A 20593-nucleotide genomic window follows, 5' to 3' on the forward strand; every position below is an offset into this window, starting at 1 on the left:
AATAGACATTAAACACACACAAAATGAGCCAACCCGTTTTCCAACCACCACTAGGCTTATGTCAAATCTGACACCGTTGCTCAGCGAAGAAAAAACACAGAAGAAAACATCGGCCGTTCTCAGCTCCATCCTTCGATTTGCCTTCGAATTTACGCAAGAACTACGGAAACACAACGATTCGCCTCCAAATTCCATCATTTGCTCGTTTCGATTTGGCTAATTTGCATGTGAATTGGATTGTTTGAACTGTTTACTGCAATAATCGCCGTTTGTCTGCATTTCTCGTGTGTGTTTTCTCTCCCTCTGCACGTGTGTGTCTGTGTGTTGGTGCATCGTGGCATGTGTGTTGCGTGTGTGTGCATCCGTCAAGTTGACATCCAATTGGTGCTCCCAGCAGCAGCAGGAGGTGGAGAGTCCGCACCCGCCCGCACAAACCCCGCACCTTCCCCAAACCGTCGTACCACTTTGCAGCGAGGCGGAGAGTGTGTGTTTTAACCTTTCTGACATTGAAAACTGTATCACTGCAAAAGCGGTTCCGCTCGGAGTCGGATGCTAAAACGGTGCGCGGATCGGGAGATACCGGTGCGCACATACACACAAACGCCCCGCTGTGTTTGGCCCCACGGTACGCTGTTTACTAAACGCGTGGAACGAGGCCAAGCATTTGCTGGAGTTCGGTAGAGCATTCCGCCGCGAGGTGAAGCAAGTAAAGAGTGCAGTTTTGGAAGAGGCAGACGGTGCAGAGGCTGAGTGGTGAAGCTGATTCCGCGTCGGTGCGAGCATTTGGTCTAATCATCTACTTCACTTAATCGTTCCGGGCGTGTTTCGGTGACACAAGTGCCAGTTGTGACTCCAGCTCAACACCGTCCTCACCAGCAGCATCAGCATCGTCGTCGTTATCGTCGTCGTCGTCGTGCAACGATCCGGTCCATGCCGACAACAGCACCAGTGAGCCGCACCGAATCCACGACTATCTGAATCGATATCGCTTATCGTACGGTGTACCGGCGCGAAAAATAAGCCTCAAAAAAAGAATGGCCAAGGACGAGGAGGACGATCTGCTGCCCGACAAGGATGCGGCGAAGGGATTCTACGCCAAGTACGAGCCCAAGGAAATTCTCGGCAGGTAAGAGCAGGCGGCAAGAGACAACTACTACCGACCCTTTTCTCCAAAAAAAGACGTTGACGCGAAGCAACAATGGCCCCTTCTTACATCACACGAATCGATCGATCGAGCGTGGTTGTTTCTCTTTTTGCTTTTGCTCTGTTTTTGATGGCCAGCGTTCACCGTACCCCGGTGCCCCGTACCTCACCAACGGCAACGTGCGCTGGTTAACCGTTGAGTAATCAATTCCTTTTGGCAACACATGATCAATTTATTTCAATTGATTGAAACACGGACACACGCTTTCCTTGCTGCTGTTACTGCTGTCCCGGACGGTGCTGTGGATGTGGAGACCGTCCGAACGAGGCACACTTTTTAGGGGGCTCGACAGCAACGAATCTTTCCATTCCCTTTTTCGTACGGATTGGCGTTTTGCCCCGTTTCGTGATTGGCAGGGGCGTGTGTACGTGATTCTGTCCTCGTCGTGTGCCCAGCGCCCAGACGCACGCGATTCCAATGCCATTTAAATATATAAACACACACATACACACCATGCAACAGTTGGCTGTGTTTCCCATACCTGGGCGGCGGTGTTTTGTACCATGTTGCCTATGGAAACGACGGGGACCCATGGGAAATGAGGATTCAATTTTCCAGAATGGAAATCTTCTTATCAGTGCTGGCCCGACCGACCTTCAAAATCGGAAGGAAGTGCCGTTCTCGAAATGGCAAACAAAAACTCATAGCCATTAAACCTAATTAGCCTCACGCTTTAAGTCGTACAGCAACGTGCTCGTAGACAAAAGATGGGGGGCGCCTTATCAATCAGCCAATCCACGAAACGATATACCTCTACCAGAAGAAGGCAATCCAACATGGTTTATTGCTGCAATTGTAAAAATCCACCTCATTCATTGTTTATCTCCCCGAAGCAGCCGCTCTCTCGCTCCTTAAGCCCTCATGTAACACCGTGTAACGCACAACAAACAAACCTGCCAGCACAGCTGCGAGTAGGCTGTGTGTCCCCTCACCCGTGTGCACCCTTTTGCCCGACGTGTCGCAGTCCGGCCTTCTCGATCGTGCCTTCAGCAAGCAGGGGCATGGGGCGTTTAGATTCCTCGTTACGATTCCACGAATCCACGCGAGAGAGATAATGGACCGCGGCGTCGTAGCAGGAAAACGGTGCTACAAATTGCGTACACCGAACAACCCGAACAATGCAATGCAGTTTTTGTTTGAACGAACCGAGAAGGTGGGCTATATTGTTGTTGACTTCAGCCCGCTGGCCGCTGGTCGCGAAACACGGGTGACAAACGGCGAGGAATGCAGCACGTCACCATTGACGCGTGTGACAACACATATATTTATCCCAGCCCGATGTCCTGCCGCATCCGTAGCAATGGCCGGTAACGGCCGGTTTTTTCTCTTGAACACAGCCCCCCCAAAACGGCGACGGCAGCGATAGATAGAAAAAGTGTGCTAAAATTAATTTTCCCAACAATCGGGATCTCGCTAACGCAGTGGCAGAGCGCCCGCTCAGCAAGTGTAATTCGCGCGGAATGGATGTAATCGCCGCGATCATTGAGCACTTACAGCGAGCAGCGGGAGAGGGGGGAGGAGAAGGAGAAGAAGGTACAAAAAAAAAACATTCTGAACGGTGGATTTACGAGGGGAGGGTGAGAGCACGGGCGCCCCCGTGACAACGTGTCGGCGAAACTGTCCCATTTTTATACTTGTTTCTATTTACATTTAACCTTTCCACCTGCTGATCATCGTCCCCCTCTTTTCGGGACGGATACAGCGGAACCGTTGGGGGGGGGGGGGGGGGTCTGGTGGTATAGGTGTGTCCCTCTCATCTTACCCCCAAAACGGAGGATTGTTATTGTAGTGTTGGCCTTTCGTTTTCATTTCTGGTCTTCTCTTTTAGAACATCAGCTATCTTCCTCCCTCTAAATGGCAATATGACATATTTAATTTATTTTGTTCTACAACATGGATGAGATGTATAAATAGTCCCGTTCTGCTAAACACCCATCCATCAATTATCCAACTTTCCCCCAGATGATGAAATACTTTCCAAATTCGTACATCGCTCGGTATATTGATCCGCGAGTTGAGTAAGGAAGAGGAGGGGGAGGGGTGATCGTTTCTGACTGACGCCGCCAAGGTAGTCGCGTTTGACGTGCCCCCAAGCCCGGCTCGTATCGTGTGGTCTTGCATGGTGTGGTGTAAGTGTGCTGTGTGCATGTATCTCACAATGCCACAATTAAGCTTCGTGCGCATGTGTGCTGCGATGGGGCTGGGTGTTATTGTGCTATTTTTAACACGGCCCCACTAGCAGTCGCCCCCCCCCCCCCCCCCAACCGCCCACCGGATCGAGACTCTCTTCCGATTGCAATCTTCGATCGGATCGAATCGGTTCACAGTGTGTGCGGGGTGGGAATGTAAACATCGATCGTGAACTCACTACATCGTAGCGATTTGGCTGCTTCAATTTTAAACCGCTTGGGTAGCGCAAAACCCCATTCCGAACACTTAGAATCGATCGTCTCGGTCGGTGATCGTAGCGTGAGCAGAGTCACGGGACACACCAGCCCCATCCATTCCCAGCGATCTTGACACGCGCCACGCCGCTACTCGCGACGAACAGGGAAAGATAATTTGATTGGAGCGTTGAGAGAGAAAGAGAGAAAGGGAGAGAGAGAGAGAGAGAGCGACCCGTTGTCGCCATCGATCATTACTGCGCCGTTTGTGGCATTTGCGCGTGGATGAATGAACAGTTGCCGTCATCGCGCCCTTCTCCTCCCACGGAGTACCGCCGCCAAGCCAGCCGCTTAGAGGGGCTCGTTTTAGTCGTCACGTAACGAACCGCCCCACGCTGCACTGCAGCTGTGACTTCCGGACCGTGCCAGACAGATGGTGCAGCTTTGCGTGTGCTAAATTGGATAGCGCACTGAACCAATCCTTCCCACGGTCCTAAACCAAGGGTATGGCGAGCGGCTGAGCGACACGTCTGGCAGCGAAGATCTGCTTTGGATCTGGTTGCGGCCTAGCGGCCTAGCTCAATGTGCGGAAGCTAGCGATCCTTCCCAAAACGATCGACCAACCGGAGGTGCAGTGGTAGCGCTCTTGCTGCTACCGGATTGTTGGAAAGAGCCAACCGTGTCCAGTGATCCACTACCGCACATCAATTGCAAATTGGACGTGATTTGCCTGACACAGCGCGGAGGGGGATCTGTGGAGAAGAAGCTTTAGAGGAGAGCGGGGTTTGCTAATTCGTACGATCAACTGGTGATTGGGAGAACAACCAGTTGGTAGAAAGGGATTTGCTCAATGAGAAAATTGGACTGCTTTTGCTGCCCCCAAGCGAGTTGGTTCGGATTGTCGCGCGCAATCTTGTGACTTTGGTTATGTTGCGATGTTTGATGAGCACAGTATGTGTACCGTGTGCCTTAATCGGAGGGATTAATTTGCGACAATATGCTAATTCTTGGCCTTTTTAAACCTCAGCTCTTCACTCCCAATCACTGTTCGGGATGATCTTACAATTAACACACTACAGCTATGGAATGAGTTTAAGCAATCAGATGATCGGATGATCTTATGACACGCGTCATACGTCATACACGTGCCCTCATGTCTAGACTCGTTCGCACTCTCCCCGCACTCGGAATAACTTAACTCCAGCGCCATCATTTCAATCTAATGATGTCCATCATAAACCCATTAACCCGCCTATCAATTGCATATTCAACCAAAACGTGTCCTACTGTTTCTTCCCCACGCGATTCATCGCCACAGAGGCATCAGCTCGACGGTACGGCGATGCATCGAGAAGGAAACGGGCAAGGAGTTTGCGGCAAAGATCATCGATCTCGGCGCGGCAGAGACGGGCGATTCCAACCACATGCTGGAAGCAACCCGGCAGGAAATTCAAATCCTGCGCCAAGTGATGGGACACAAGTTTATCAGTAAGTAGCGAAACGGTCGCACGTGCTGTGTAGCAGGCGTTTGAAACGTTTTATTAATATTTCTAATGCCTCTTTCCAACTCTCCCGTAGTCGAGCTGCAGGATGTGTTCGAATCGGATGCGTTCATTTTCCTCGTGTTCGAACTGTGCCGGCAGGGCGAGCTGTTCGATTATCTCACCTCGGTGGTGACACTGTCCGAGAAAAAGTCCCGCTACATCATGCGCCAGATATTCGAGGGCGTCGACTACATCCATTCGAAGAACATTGTGCATCGTGATCTGAAACCGGAGAACATCCTGCTCGACGATAATCTCAACGTGAAGATCACCGATTTCGGGTTCGCCCGGGTGCTGAAAGAGGGCGAAAAACTGTATGGTAAGTGTGGTGGTGGTGGTGGTGGTGGTTTGGGCTACCGGATCGGGTGATAATGTAGATCCGTGCTTAAATTATGTGTTTTCATTCTTTTTTTTTCTCAGATCTCTGTGGAACTCCTGGATATTTGGCACCGGAAACATTAAAGTGCAACATGTTCGAGGATGCGCCAGGATACTCGAAGGAGGTGGACATGTAACTATCAACGACATTCCTCCACTGCAATTGGGAGTATAATGTTCCCCTTCTGTTTTATCATTTCCCTACCATAGATGGGCCTGCGGCGTGATCATGTTCACGCTACTGGTCGGCTGTCCACCGTTCTGGCATCGGAAGCAGATGGTAATGCTGCGTAACATCATGGAAGGCAAATACAGCTTCACCTCCCCGGAGTGGGCTGACATTTCAGGTGCGCAATCCTTTTTGGCATTACTTTCAAAGCAAAAAACATTCTAATGTGTGCGATGCTTCTTTCCCCGCAGAGGATCCCAAGGACCTGATACGCAAATGCCTGGTGGTCGATCCATCGAAGCGAATCACAGTCACGGAAGCGTTGAAGCATCCCTTCTTCAACACAGTTGTAAGTAGGATGGCTTGGCAATGGCTAGCTTACGTTTGTGCCACTGGAAGACACGTCACAGTGGCGGGAAGCGTTCCAGTGTTCCTCCATTGCTTTAGTTTACCCATTCTTCTGCTTAATTTTGTTTTCCTTCCGCACCTCTTGTGCGCACCTCTTCTGTACATATGGTCTTGGTTTTAGTTCTTGCCTTTTCTTTACCACTATATGATGGTGTTGCTGTTCTTACAAAACATTTCAATTTCGGCTGGTGAAAGGCCCGGCTCTTGGGTTGTGGGGGAAAGTAGCACGCCAGCAATTAAACGCAGCGAAAGGCCGCCGCATGAACGGCAATTCGCGCACTCACACACACGGCAATGAAGCGATAGCATTGGCGCAGCTTGACGAACGTGTCGCGTGATTCGTGTTCTGAAACTGAGGTTCTATAAATAACTCGTGCGCGCGTACTACACTTGCCGTGTCCACCCGGTCGGTATACGCTAACGCACCGTTTCGAATTGTTTGCAGAAATGTTTTCCCTGCTTCTAAATTGTCACACATGATCGTCGCACCCCGGCGTATGCGATTGACGTATGCGAGAGCTGATCCCGTCTGTTTGTTGGTGGCAAATTTATTCCGCTCCGATGAGCGGTGTGCATTTTGTTTGTAAACCATGAAACGCGCTGCGAACAGAGGCGATCGTTTGTAAACAAGTTTGAGCAGATAATCAAGATGAATCATAGAACGTGATCATGGATCGGTTGTCAAGCTATACCAATGCCGCTTCAAGCTTCCCTTGCCTTTCCCGCAGACACCATAATCGTAGCTTTCTGTAGAAAATTAATGTATCTGATGCAAATCGAAATCTTCCTTGGAACAAATATTAACCATTTCCTTTCTTTTATTTTTATTTTTTATCTTTTCTATTCAAACTTTACATTGGTTGGGCAATTTGCAAAAACAAAAAATGCTGGAAAATCATACTCAAAACACACACCCACACGATTGCAAATCTCACACCTTCCAAATCTGTTGGATCGTTGTTATTGCATCACACCACACGCACACCCATATTGTATCTCACCCATTTGCACACGCGATTCGGTGCATGTGGCTGAATATGGTGTGGTGGCGCATCGAAAACTATGGATCCCGCTTGCACGGCCAACACCCACCTACTGGAACATCATCTACCTGGGCTCTACGTGGTCATGCGCATCTACTGCGCCACTACTACACCTTGCCGTCATCATCTGCCACACTCATCTGCTACTATCGTGATGGTTATGGCTTTTCTATGATCAATCGACTTGAATTGATTGCAAAAACAAAAAAAACTCTACCCAACTGTACACGATGATGGGGGGAAAACCTGGATAACCGATTCCCAAATCCAAAAAAAAAAAAACAAAACCTCCTAACGCCGGTCATGACACGGTGATGATGATATGATATTGGCACAACTGTCCCGCCATTACCATACAACACCATCTCAACTCGACCGTTATGTGTGCGTGTGCGGTTAAATAGCTTTTCGAGCAAGACATTGGACCTCTGAAACGGAGCCTTTCGGTTAAATCGCGACGCTTCAGTCGCATTGCTGACCTCGCACTGGTAATGTTGATTATACTGTTCTTTTTTGTTTTGTTTTCGTTGTTTTATGTTTCCTTATTGTGTTTGTTCCACGTTTCGCTGTTTGTCTTTCTTTTTTTTTTTGTTCTCTCTTCATTTCATTTATGTTCATGTTTTCTTTTCTGTTATTTGTTTCACTTCCGTTTCACTTCCAGTTTGTTAGTATTCGTTCTGTAATGTTAATTGTGATGATAACTGATTTTCACCTACCTGTTTCGAATAATTACTTAATTGTTGCTTGATCAAAACTATTGTTCACTTGATTTATAAACATCACCATCGTTTACTACGTCAAATTAAAAGTTCAATAGTATAAGTAAATGCGACAAATGTTCACCTCCCGGTGAAGAGCTGCGAATTGAGCTTTGCATTACTTCTTCTATTAGCTGCGACGGTTCAGTTTATCATACCATCGCTAATTTCGTGACGTATCGTTAACGCGTCTGCAGCTTTATTGCTGCAGCTCCAAACCGATAGTATTGCCCCAGTGTTGTGTTCCCTTGTACTACTATCGGTAGTAGCAACGTTGCAATACACATCTGTGTAAAGTTTCATTAAAACGATGGTGATTTAAGGGTTTTTGTTTTTTCTCTCTCTCTCGTATTGTCTTTTCATGTTATTTGTTTTGCATCGTTCATTTCTGTTTTTTGGTTTCTTATATTTTCATTCATTTTTTTAAAGCTAATTATTATGCGAAATTACAGGACAATAAGCGAAAAGCGGATTTTTTTTCTTTTTCTACTACTTAAACGTGTCTTGCCTTTTGTACCGGCTGGTCATATACTGACAATCGTTTCTTTTTCTCACACTTGTCTTCCAGAACCCCACGGAAAATGTACGACTAGCAATCCAAATTGAAGCGTAAAATGTTTTAAAAATTAACACATTCTTTTTAGTCGATATTTAATCGATCACCTTAGCGATAATTGCTTTTTCACGCAGTAGTTCGAGTCCCGCCGGGTCGAGTTTTCTTGCTAGTGTGCGGAAAACGTTGCGCTTGTGTGTTGTAAAAAAGTATTGCAAATGTTTTCACATTAGACTTGTATCACAAAAGCAACGTTTTCCAACCCTTCCCGGGGACGTTAAACGCTTCTTGCCGCCACTGTGTGATGATTTTGGGGGGGTTTAGTGTAGACCCTCACTTGCTATCGTGCTTTTCACCGTTGGCGTTGTGCTCTAACAGTGTTTTTTTGGTAGTTTGCGGCTATAAATAACAATCGCTTTGTGCATATAATCTTACCTTTTGATAATTGAATCAAATGTACACATCAAAACTTCACTCAATGTCCACCATCTGTGCTTATGCTGGAACAGTATGCTTACACGTGTGTCTGTGTACACACGTCTGTGTACCGTTCTTGTGTGTTTTTGTGTGTGATTTTTGTTGTTCCAACCAGAACCACCCGTATCATCATTGGTCGAGTAGATAGATTCGTGTCTAACGTGTGTTCCGTGCCCATACTGCATCACTACTAACCAATATTTCCTTGCATGCCTTAGCCATATAGCGTGTTTTTTGGTCGTCGTGGATTCGTGCCCGTCCCCCCGCTACGGTTGTGGAGTTGTGGGTGAAGGAGATTCGCAAAATAAGAGCACATCATCTCATACTAGTTCATACACTGGTCATCCTCGTACGGGTTTGAAAAAAAAAACCCACCACCGTGACTATATTCACCAAAGCCTTCAATCCTTCTCTTTTCTTATCCCAGCGAACATGTAGGGCACTGAAATTAACATGTGTTACCAAACGAGTAAAAGGTAGACTGTTTTCTTATTTGCTCTTCTATACTGTGTGCCGATGGTGATCGGATCGGTGATCATAATTTCGTTAGCAATGTCGATCGAACACACACACGCGTAAACACGCGTCGACAGTAAACTACAACAGAGCAGCAGCAGCAAACTCTTCTCACTCAAACAGAACAACACTCCATAAACACACAATTACGCCTGGGGTGTGTTGTTGTTGTTGTCGTTGATCGTAAGGCTAGTGAAAACAATGTTGTCCTTCGACACAATGGTTGATGGATTCACACGTTACTACAGACATTCTCAAGACACAGAGGAGTAGGGCTTTAAAACACTACTACAGTACAAAAAGCTTTAAATTACTGTTACATAGATAAGTTGTGATACAGTTAGTGATCGTTTTGTTTCCATTTATTACCTATATTTATCTTTAAAAATTACAACAACAAAAAAACATCGACTGTTTAGGAGCCTTTTCATTGTATCGACGACGGTTTCAGATGCACATTTCAAACAGTTGCAGCTTTGGGCAATGGTTTCGCTGGGTCGAATGGCTTTTACTTTGTTGCATAATTATTACTTTTAACAACATAACTTAACCAAAGTTTAAGGTACGCTTGTGCATTTTTCGCTTCGATTTAATACCCCAAATCCCCATCCCCAAAAGAGAGAGAATTTACGTTTACGGACTGTTGATAGATATGGCAAATTTTGATAAAACGTTGTTTTTTTTCATAAATGACATCCGTTCACTTGATGTCGGTTGTATATATTTAAAATAAAATCCCATCCCTCTGCTATACAATAGAGGTACGAATCAAATCAATTAAAGAAAAAAAGAAGCCAGAAAACGTATGAATTGACGTAATTACATTGTTCTTCTGGCGGTGCTGCTTCTTTGCGTCTGTGAAGAGAGCCAATTTAGCTTTGCTTTGTTTACGGTTTAAATAACTAAAGGCAAATTGTGGTTGTGATTTTATGCGGTTTTTCTTTCTCTGAGCTTCTTTAGTTGGTGCACATTTACGTTGAGTGTGTGTGATTGTTGTGATGAAAGCAAATGCAAATGCAACGCTATTTGTAAAAGTGCTGTTGTGTTGAAGTGATGGTGTTGTTTTACCTTCTCCGTTTGTATGTATGTGTGTGTGTGTGCTCTATTATTTTTTTTTTTAAATGGTAACACACTGGCCAAATAGATGCTTACACTATTATCCCGTACATCCCACAAATGAACTGAGCAATTGAAAATGTACCCAAAATTGTACGAAAAAAATTTGCCTATCGATCTATCTTTCTCTCTCTCTCTCTCTCTCCCTCTCTTTTCTTCTACTACCTTTTTCTTTCTTCATTCGCAGGCTACAGTTTACCAAACCAAACAATCAGAATCCTTTAACTCAAACGATACTCATCATTTGTGCTCTTGTTTCACGAATATCCTCTCTTGTTATATCCATGTAAATTGCTACATTCTACTTTTACACTACCACGACCGGATGGACGGGCGGAACCGTTTAGTGCAATATTAACGGATTGATTTATTTCTTCTCTCTCTCTCTTTTCTCTTTCTCTCTCTCTCTCTCTCTCTCTTTCTCTATTTCTCCCTCTCTCTCTCTCTCTCTCTCTTTTTGATTAAACTTGTCCCATTATTATTATTGGCTTGTTATGAAAATTCTAATACCATTTTCGAAACTTTCTTTCAACCATTCAACCCATTCGTACATGTACCACATTTTACCACTCACTTTTTATCTCATTTTCGAATAATTTTCACCTCATTTCTACCGCTCACTTAAATACAAATTGTGCGGTGTTTTCATTTCTGTTTGTTTCATCCCCTCCTCCTCTAACCCCTTTTTGCATCATAAACTCAAAATTGCCTCAAAAATCCCCCGTTTGACCGACCCAAAACGTCCACGTTTTTTTTTTTTGCATCTATTTTTGTCCTTTCTTTTGCGTCGCTGAACACACACACCCTTACAGTTGCGTAAGCAAAGTCAGTTCAACGCTAGGAAGAAGTTTCAGTTTGCTATACTGTGTGTACGCGCTATGATCCGGATCAAGAGGCTACGGTACACGCCGGAACCGCTGCGCGTCGAGGATGCGCTCAGAGACCCGTACCGCGTCAAGGTGCTGCGCAAGGTAAGGTGTTGATGCGGTTGGGCGAATTTTGATATGAAAAGTTGATAACGCAATGAATAACTTCTCCTTTTCTCCCTCTCTCTCCGCTCTACGCTACAGGTCATCGATGGATGTGCATTTCGAGTGTACGGCCACTGGGTCAAGAAGGGCGAGGGTCAAAACCGGGCCGCCCTGTTCGAGAATACGCCTCGATGCGAGGTTTATAATCTTTATATCAACAGCCTTAATCGATAGGCTGTAGAGGTGCACAAGCTCGCTACTGCTGTTGCTGCTGCCGCCCGTTACGATGCGCGGGACCATCAATTCGCGGCTGGAATCAATCGGAGAGGAAGGCGCTAGATCAAGGTGGCGCACGGTGGTGTGCAACGCTCGGTGAAAAAATGAACGCTTGCACGCAGCAATAACCATGGCAGCATTAGGAGAATGTCGTCCGTTGCATTCGCGATTTGGTCGCGATCGTCTCCACACGTTAAACGCTGCTCGCAATAAGTTCGATAAGCAATCCTAGAGTGTAGCGCGCATGATCACAGCGATCAGCGTTTGCGTTGGCAGGATCAGTTTCATCAACCTTAGCTACCCTACTTAAACATTCATCCATCCGACACTGCATCCACGTACTATGATTCCTGTTTCATCTCACATGGCCCCATCCCCCCCCCCCCTCCCCTTCTCCTCCCCTGTCTAGTGTGCACTACAAATAGTTAAAGAGGAGAAACGACTGTTTCTCGTTAGCATAGTAAATTTAACAGCTAGAATTTACCCTGCAACCTCCTACTACCTAGGTGGCTATGGCTGCAGAACAAAACAATGCAGCAGGACTGGACTAATGCAGGCAGCACAAGCGATCATTCGTCGGACAGACATAGAAAGCAAAGCAATGAGAACAGAAGAGTGAGGGAGGTTCACGTGATTATGCTGTGTAAAGGAGGTGCAGGCAACGGGAAAAGGAAGGATCTGCTTCTGAGAAGATGATATTAAGTTTTTCGCCTTTTTTGTTTTTTTTTTTTATACAACCATAGCTATGTACACTACTGTTAATAATAAGTAAGAAGAGGTAATATACGTATGAACCAAATGACAAAAATGAGACACTCTTGTTTGTTACACATTGTGGGCGTATTGAGCATTGCAATGTACGTTACAAGGACGGTAAACGACGAACCCTAATGAAGGGTACAGTGAAACAGAGAAGCGTTTTTCATTTCCTATGTTTTGTTTTAAGGTTATAAACATAAATAGTAACTAAATAAATCGTGCTACTTACTGTAGTAAATTAGTTACATTAGTCGAAAAAATATATCTACTAAAAAGCAATACAATATTTATATGCATGTTGAGCTGACATAGTTATTTCATAATTTTCATATTATAGTCTGTGTAATCTGGTTTATTATTACTGACGAATTAAAAAAAAAAGACCTTGCAGTTCTAAAACACGATCATGCTTCGTAACGCATCTAATGCAACGGTGGTAACGCACCGTAACGCTTCCACCCAGGACACAAACCGAAACGTGATGCAGTGACCGTAACGGCATTGTCTTGGAACAGGCGCCTGCTTATGCTCGGCTGGAATAACTGTTGCTTGGGTCACGTTACACCGCAGCAACCGTGCGGCTGGTTTATCTTCCGATCCCGTCCTGCTCCGATCAAAGTGCTCTCTTCTGTCAGCCGAAACGAGTGCGGAACCGTGTTTGTTGTTATTAGTTCCACCGCACCATCACACTTGCCGTCGTTTGTGGGTGGATTTTTCCGTGCGTGATTGTTTGTTGTCCATACACAGGTGGAAGAAAATAATATTTTAGTGAAGGAAACCATGTGCCCCAGCGTTAGTAGCGAGTGGAGTCTACTGACGAAAGAGGCTGGAATCAATACCAAGTTGGTGAGAGAACAGCCACGGGCTGCCCAGTGGCTGGTGACGACAGCCTGTCCGAAGCAAACAGAAGTGAACTGCCTCAAACAATTCAAGCAGCACGCGTGTGTGTGTGCTTCGGAAAAGCGCATTCGTTGTCGCATCTTTTTGCGTTACAAATCTTTACGGAAGTGTTGGAAATTGATTAGGTGAAAAATTTGTGGAATGTGCCGATCGGCCGTCTTGCTCGTACTCGTACACTCTCAGCAACGGAGATCACTGTGTTTGTATGTATGCGTGTGTGTGTGCGTGAAAAAGAAACGTGTCCGTAGGGGTGTCCATTTATTGTAGGGCGCTATAGTTTTCCTTGCACGCTGTAGTAGAAGAAGAAAAACGCTGAAAAGTTTATTTCATAAATGTTTGCCAGCATTTTCCTTCGCTCGAACGATCCCTGTGCGGGATTGTGATCGGATGCTGCTGCTGCTCCTGCTCCTCAACATCTTTCTGCTGTGGTAGTAGTGGTGGTACCGTCGCATAGAAACCCCCTTCGGCGTACAGGTGTCCGTTAGTGTGGGTTAGTGTGCGTGCAGCTCTTGTAGAACGTGTTTGTGGCATTTTTTTCTCCCTCTTCTCTGTAGTCCCAGTCGCCCAGTCCCGCTTAGCGCGAAGGTACACGGTAAAGCGAGAGAGGCAGTGGAGAGTGAGCCGGGAAATATTTTTTTCCCAAAGAGGCGTGTGTGTGAGTGTGTATTTTTTTTTTAATTTCCTTCCGTAATCTAACAGCAGCACGGCTGGATTAACAGTCCGAAATAAAAAAAAAATGCTATCAATTCTTCTATAAACTAAGCTAAACGGCCCGCTTCATGCGGGACGAAAAGACGCCGTGTCAAGGCACGGGAGCAGGCAGCCAAAGGGTCGTCCCACCCGTGGCACGCAAGACACTGCCTCATTCACGTCTCATGACTGACTTTGATCGACACACACATCTGCTGTCGCTACGGTTACGCGAGGTTCAGGTATGTTTTGTACGCAATAGTGGCTAGATGTGCCCGATACAGGTGGAATCGAACCACGGCCCGAGCTGGTGTGCAGATTCTTCGTGCGTGCTTAAAAGATGGCTTTGAAAAGTGTACGTAGTAAGTGTGCGCTTGTACTAGAAAAGGGAGAGAATCGGAACCAAAGCTTTGCGCAAAGTTAGAGCTAACGCGTGCGTGTTGATTGTGCTTGGTGAAAAGCATGTTTTGCAGGGCTCGAACATAAATGAGCGTCGCGCCAGCAAACCATCGTAGTTGTAGAGCTTGCTATGTTTTGGTGGTGTGACACATGAAAGAAGTAGGCTACGGCAGGCGGGATGCAGTGTCAGTGTGGAGTGTGGAGGCAACGCAAATCCGAACCCAAAGTGTGGCGTGGAATCCGCCGGAAGGCATTCCGAACCGAAACGCAGCGCTCGGTCGGTAAAAGATTCGAGTGTAGTTACCCCCCCCCCCCCCTATCTGTCGATGTGCAAGATAACGAATCGTTCCCGCGTCGCGCTCGAGTCGAGAGGGGTGACAAGTGTGACAAGGACGGGGTAGCTAGCGGGCTACCGTTCGAAAGTGCCACTGCAGTGTACCCCCCTTCGCCTGGTGGTTGAGCTGGTGTTAGTGTCAATGCACTCCCCGTCCGCCCCGTCAAGTACTGCTCGTGTCTTCGTGCATCTCACACCCCATCCAGCGTTCCGTTTTTCTCCCTTCCCACCCCTCCCCGGGGGCTCACTTGTGATCGACAGACGATAGATCGATTCCGGTTCATCATCATCATCATCATCATCATCGTGTGCTCATTGTCAACGTCGTCTGCTGGTCGCCTTCGCCCTCTTTCGCAAAGCTACACACTAACACACACACACACACAGGTGGTAGTAGCAAAGGGAGCGATGGCGGGAACGGCAACGCGCGCACGGATAGCTCGTGGACCATCACCCAGGAGAAGAGATTTTTATCAGCAGCCAAAGAATGCAGGCGGCTGCCAACGGTGGCTGTGCCTAGATTAGCATGCAGATGAGCATCTGGAGCTGACGGCGGACACACACACACACAAACGGCGTAACCGGTAAGCAAACACAGTTTAACAGCGTTCCTCTCCCTCAACAAGCCACACTCCCAAGAAGCCGCTGCTTTTCGAACCAACGAAAGACTTCAATGCGGCAGAGCTCCCCGTAGCCACCTTCGTTTATAAACAGGCGACGAACCCCTCATTCTGTTGCGTTTCTTTTCTGGCTCCAGAAACCTGGGGCTTTTGTTTTTTTTCGCTGGTTTAGGTGGTTCTTTTTTGTTGCTGTTGTTGTTGCACTACTCATCGGAAAAAGTATTTGCGCAACCGGGTTGTAATGATTAGTGTTTAAATGGCCTTGGTCGAGCAAATTCCGACCCCGGGGTTCGCAAGCAAATAAGGACGGTTTGTGTGCGCCACCGACGTGACACTTTCCAAAACCATTCCCAATGTAAGATCGTCTTGCATTCGTTCCGGTGTGTCTTACGATCGACTTACCACCATTTATCAAAGCTTTGCCGTTTGTTAGCAAAGCAAGCTCTGTCCCATCCTTTCTACCTTCTTTGCCGCCGTTTTGGTTTCTTTCTTCAATGTAGAATGATTTACAATCATAGAACAGCGATTCTGCGTCTTTTCGGTCAGCTCTGCAGTAGCACCGTCGGAGGCTGCTGCTGCTGCTGCTGCTGTATTCCCGAAGCACTGCAGCGCCCGGCCGACCAAGAACCGGATGATTTATGCGGAAGCTTCTGACTTCCCTTCGTCTCCCCTTGCTGCACTTCCCAGACGCGGCTCGGTCGCCGCGGCTTGACTCTACGATCGCTACTGCCCGGGTGTCTGGAATGGCATTAAATCAAATGACAAAAAGGGCACAAAAATAGGCACAAACCGGAGGGTGCGTCGGTGCAAAAAAATACTACCCCGGACGGCAGGTGCACCACTACTAGCTCTGGTGCGTGTGTGCGTTAGTGGTGTCATTCGCGGGGAAAAAAAATATGACCAAGAGCTTACACACCCGCCAGATTACAGCTGAGTGTGGTTGATTGGTGGCAATTTATATTGCTTCTATTATTAGAACGCTTTGCAGCAGCATTTAGTGCTGTCATCGCACCGACCAAAGCGAAGGCTCGTTAAATAGTTTGCATTATGTTTTAATGAAACGATTCTGCAGTATAATTTTCTCCACCGCATACGGGAAACAAGGGGCGCACATGAGCATTTCCCATTTGAAAGAGAGTAATTGTGGAGCCATTTTTCCAGTATTCCTGCGCTAATGACGTTGGGGTCTGGGAGAGAGGATCGATACATCGATACAATTCATTATCTGCCACGGATAGTTATGCGGATCATTTGCTGCAAAAAAAAGCTGACAAACAATTAATGAAAGTCCACATTTTTCACACAATATTCTTCTTTTAAATCTGTCTAATAGTTCATTTCACACTTGGATCCTTCCTTTTCTTTCGCTCTTTTCTAAAACGCTTGCCGTTGGATTCACTCTTAAAAGGATTAGCAGCCGTGAAGCATGGTAAACTTGAGGCGAGGCAAATTACAGCAAAAACATTAACATAACCTTCCGCCTAAGAAGCTTAAAACAATGCCCGTTTAAAGATCTCTTTCGATTATTTTGTTTCATCGGGCAAATCGTGTCCCACAAGCTCGCTCTCTTGCGTCTCTAATCTTCAAAGGAAAGAGAAAAACAACCCCAGAAACTCCCTTCTAAGCTCTGGCATGAGTTCCCCAAATTTCTCACAGACTGCTGTGACTTCCCGCGGGCTTCGTTTTCCTCTTCTGCGGCAGAATGTGCGCACCGGTTCCGTTTGTGTCGTGGCCAAGGCTCTCATCATCCGGATGGCGTTTGGTTTGGTGGGGCCGCCAAAGGGAGGAGGATGGTTTAGCCGGATACTAAAACCAGCAAAGCGGCGGTATGTAAATTGAATACAGCCGCTTTAGCCGCTTGTAATGCGATGACAAGTAATAAACCGCTTGGAACGCGCGCTGGTCGTAAAAATCCTTCCCCCACGCTCTGCGTGTAGCGTTCGTCGCTTGATGCTGCGGTCTCTAAAAGCTTACGATTTCAACGTGTTCCCACCAGGATGAGCGAAAACCGGGGCGATCAGGGAATGGATGGGATGGGAGAGCCACTGTTGCCAGCCATAGATAACGATCTTCTATTTCGGTAGCCACGCAACGCGCAGCAGCTCTCGGGTGAATCTATTCGTGCCCAATTCTTCGACACAAGCAACGAACCCTTGCCAGCGACTCATGCCTCAATGGCAGGTTACGTTTTGCGAAATAGAACTTCCCCTCGTCTTAGCACGCCTTGTCTGGGGAAAGGGGGGGGGGGGGGGTAAAGGGGGGCAAATCGAAAGTGGTCCTCTTCCCGCAATCGTCACATCGGGATCGGGACATTTTTCATCAGGTGTTCATGATCATTATCGGCCGTGTTTTATCTACGCCTCCGGGCGACGTATTTAAACCGAAGCAGTGCCATTCCTTCCCTCCTCCTCACCCCTCCCCGTCCTTTGCTTTGCTTTTATTGCCCTACTCTGGGGTGGTGGGCATTTGAATTGGAAAAGCAGAATTCCACCGTACGGGAAGAAGCAGGCGAAGGGGGCGAGTGGTGGGCACACAATTATGAAATCGAACCGCACCGCGGGAAGCCGCCCCGTTTGCTCCCCATACGTCCAGCCATTTGGAAGCCATTAAAATGTGCCAGCGATGGTTGGAAAGAAAGGCTATTAAAAAATCGATGCCTTCGAACGACATAACGCCCCGGTGGGGTGTGTGTGTGTGTTTGTGTGTACGTTCGCTTTTCAGCCGGGACTCCTGGGCTACTGGGTTCGGTTCGGGCCCAGCACTTATTCGCTCACAAATGCCGGGTGGTCCGCGCACTGGGGGGATGATGGTCGGTTGTCGACGATGTGAAGCGTGTTTTTGTTTTACCCCGTTTTTGTTGTTTTAGTTGGGGGAAGCTAGGGAAAGCACATGAAGCATAGTGGCTTGTCGCGCTGTGTGGACAAGATTCCTAGAGCGGAGGACACCTTGCTGCCCCTGCTGCCAGTGGGGGAGAGCGGAAGAGGCGGCCCATAAAGTTGAGTTGGCCCCGAGCGCGCCGACAGCTTGTCTAAACATAATCGAAGTCCGTGAAAAGTAGAAATTACGATTATGATCCGTTCCGTTCCGTTCGCTTCGGGCATGCCCATGGGAATGTGGAGCCCGTGGCTGGTTGTGGCTTTTTTTGGCGCTTTTTTTTTTTTTGGGTGGAGGAACCGGGCGGAGTGAACTACTGAAAAATCATAATCGTCGCTAATGAGGCTAACGGTGAACGAAGGCGACGGAAGCTGGGGCAGTGTGTGGGAGTGAAAAACGATGTCAGCTACATTCCAGCTCGATCGCAACCTGTCGCGCAAACTTCCACCCGGCATCGGAACGACATTCCAAATCGTCTTGATGATGCAAACTGGAAAAAAGGTTAGAGCAGCACAGGATTGGTTTTAGGTTTTGTATCCGAAAAAAAAGAACAATTAAAAAACCCCATATAAAAAGGTTTCTCAACTCCCAAAAACTTTTGAGGACAGTTTTCAAAACCAAAACCGAAAATAAATCACACTCGCTGTGCGAATGGACAAGCTTCGCGTTCTGATGCCGCGCGACAAGACGGATTAAGTTTCACAAAAGCTTGCTCAAAGCTTGCGGGGTTTTACCGAAGTTTTTTTGTTTAGTTTTTCTCGCACCAAAGCAACGCAACATAACCCCCCGTCACGGGACCTAAAACACGCCCGGGACCGACCGGTGGCAGTTCGGTATAAGCATTACGAAGCTTTTATGCGAAAATAATGGCCTAGCACCCGCGGAAATGGGGGTGCCTTTTGACTCTCCTTCTCGCTGCGTTTCGTGTCAGCTTCACGCCCGTTTTGGGTGCATCATGGCGAATCATGACGAACGAACGGTGCTGGAGCTTTCGGTAGGAGCAGGCCTCGTTGCTGGATCGTTTCGCTTTTCGGTCCTCTCCGTTTATCCGTAGGTTAGAGGTTACGCATGGCACGGAAGCAGCCGGCAGCTCTACACTCACTGTTTTTGGCATCAGTGCGAATCGTGATGATGAATATTGATAAAGTGTGTAGCAGCGGTCCGTTCCGTTCGTCGCGCCCAATGTGTTGTTGACGGGCCTTTTTTTATGGGGAGCGGGTAAGTTGCTGGTTAAATATGGCTAGATTGAAGAGTTTCCAATCGCGCGCCCTGCGCGAATTTGTTTTTTTCTTTTGTGTGTGTGTACCAAACACCACGCAAAAGCGTGCTGTTGCGCAAAACTGCTTCTTCAAAACGGGAATGAAAAGGCCCCGGGGATCAATTAGATGGCAGTGGCCGAGTGGTTAGATAAACACGAAAAACACAGCGGCTCCTTCATTAATCTTCAGCTGTATTTTCTTCTTTTTTTCTTGCTCGTTCTTTGCTTCCCAAATGCGCAACGATAGAGGAAATATAAATGATGTGTTTGCTACTGGCAGTTGTTACGCGTTGCTTTTGGCGCGCAACTTGCTTATCCGGCAGCAGCCACTTGCCGTTGGGGAGCGTTCGTTTATCCTTTCCCTTTGTCAGTCGCTTGGGGTTCTGTGGGAGAGGGGGTGGGGGATGTCCCCCCTTTCCTGTAGCGAAGCACAATGATTCATCGGCCATCGAGCAATGCACGCACTCCGGGCCGTACATCCCGCACAAGTATCATGTCACGCGCTCAATGGTTCAAACTACTTCGACACATGTTTTCTGCTGTGAAAAGCAGAAGGGGTAGGAACAAAATAAACAAAAAAACAAACCCATCTTTCGCGCAAGAAAGTGCTTTAAATAGCAAAGCCCACCAGCGCCACCTCTCGCCGGCATATTGGTGGGGCTGACGGGAGCACTCTGTCCAGTGCGGAGTGAGATCGAGCATACTTGACATGATTTACATATTCGCCACCTAGCATCGGGGAACGCTTTGGTCCGGGTCCGGGATTACCCTTTTGTCCCGAGCGAACGAAACGGTTGTGTTTTCTTTTTAATTTTCTGCACACACACTCGTAGCACTGTTCTAGCCTTGGGCGGTCGCGCGCACTGTTTGTTTGCACTTACCGTGTTTGCACCGTGTGGTGTCCGTTGGCTTTGGTTTGGTTGGTGTAGTAGTGATACGTTTGCTATGCTGTGTATGTGTGT

General features: G+C 47.3%; 1 protein-coding gene across 5 annotated transcripts; it reads left to right on the top strand.

The window, feature by feature from the left end:
* Nucleotides 1-71: 71 nt before the first annotated feature.
* On the top strand, nucleotides 72-12846 carry LOC120952908 (phosphorylase b kinase gamma catalytic chain, skeletal muscle/heart isoform). Of its 5 annotated transcripts, XM_040372482.2 has the most exons (10): nucleotides 73-1126; nucleotides 4907-5076; nucleotides 5167-5451; nucleotides 5553-5643; nucleotides 5721-5857; nucleotides 5931-6028; nucleotides 7535-7618; nucleotides 8457-8471; nucleotides 11363-11521; nucleotides 11621-12846. In XM_040372482.2, the coding sequence occupies exons 1-10, from the start codon at nucleotides 1035-1037 to the stop codon at nucleotides 11753-11755; spliced, it is 1266 nt and encodes a 421-aa protein (XP_040228416.1). In that variant the 5' UTR covers nucleotides 73-1034; the 3' UTR covers nucleotides 11756-12846. The 5 variants fall into 5 exon arrangements, with proteins under 5 accessions (XP_040228418.1, XP_040228421.1, XP_040228416.1 ...); XM_040372484.2 differs by lacking the exon at nucleotides 7535-7618 and having other exon boundaries at nucleotides 72-1126; XM_040372487.2 differs by lacking the exons at nucleotides 8457-8471; nucleotides 11621-12846 and adding an exon at nucleotides 9346-9394 and having other exon boundaries at nucleotides 72-1126; nucleotides 11363-11453.
* Nucleotides 12847-20593: the final 7747 nt, after the last annotated feature.

The sequence above is a fragment of the Anopheles coluzzii genome, chromosome 2, assembly GCF_943734685.1.
Source record: "Anopheles coluzzii chromosome 2, AcolN3, whole genome shotgun sequence".
NCBI lineage: Eukaryota > Metazoa > Arthropoda > Insecta > Diptera > Culicidae > Anopheles > Anopheles coluzzii.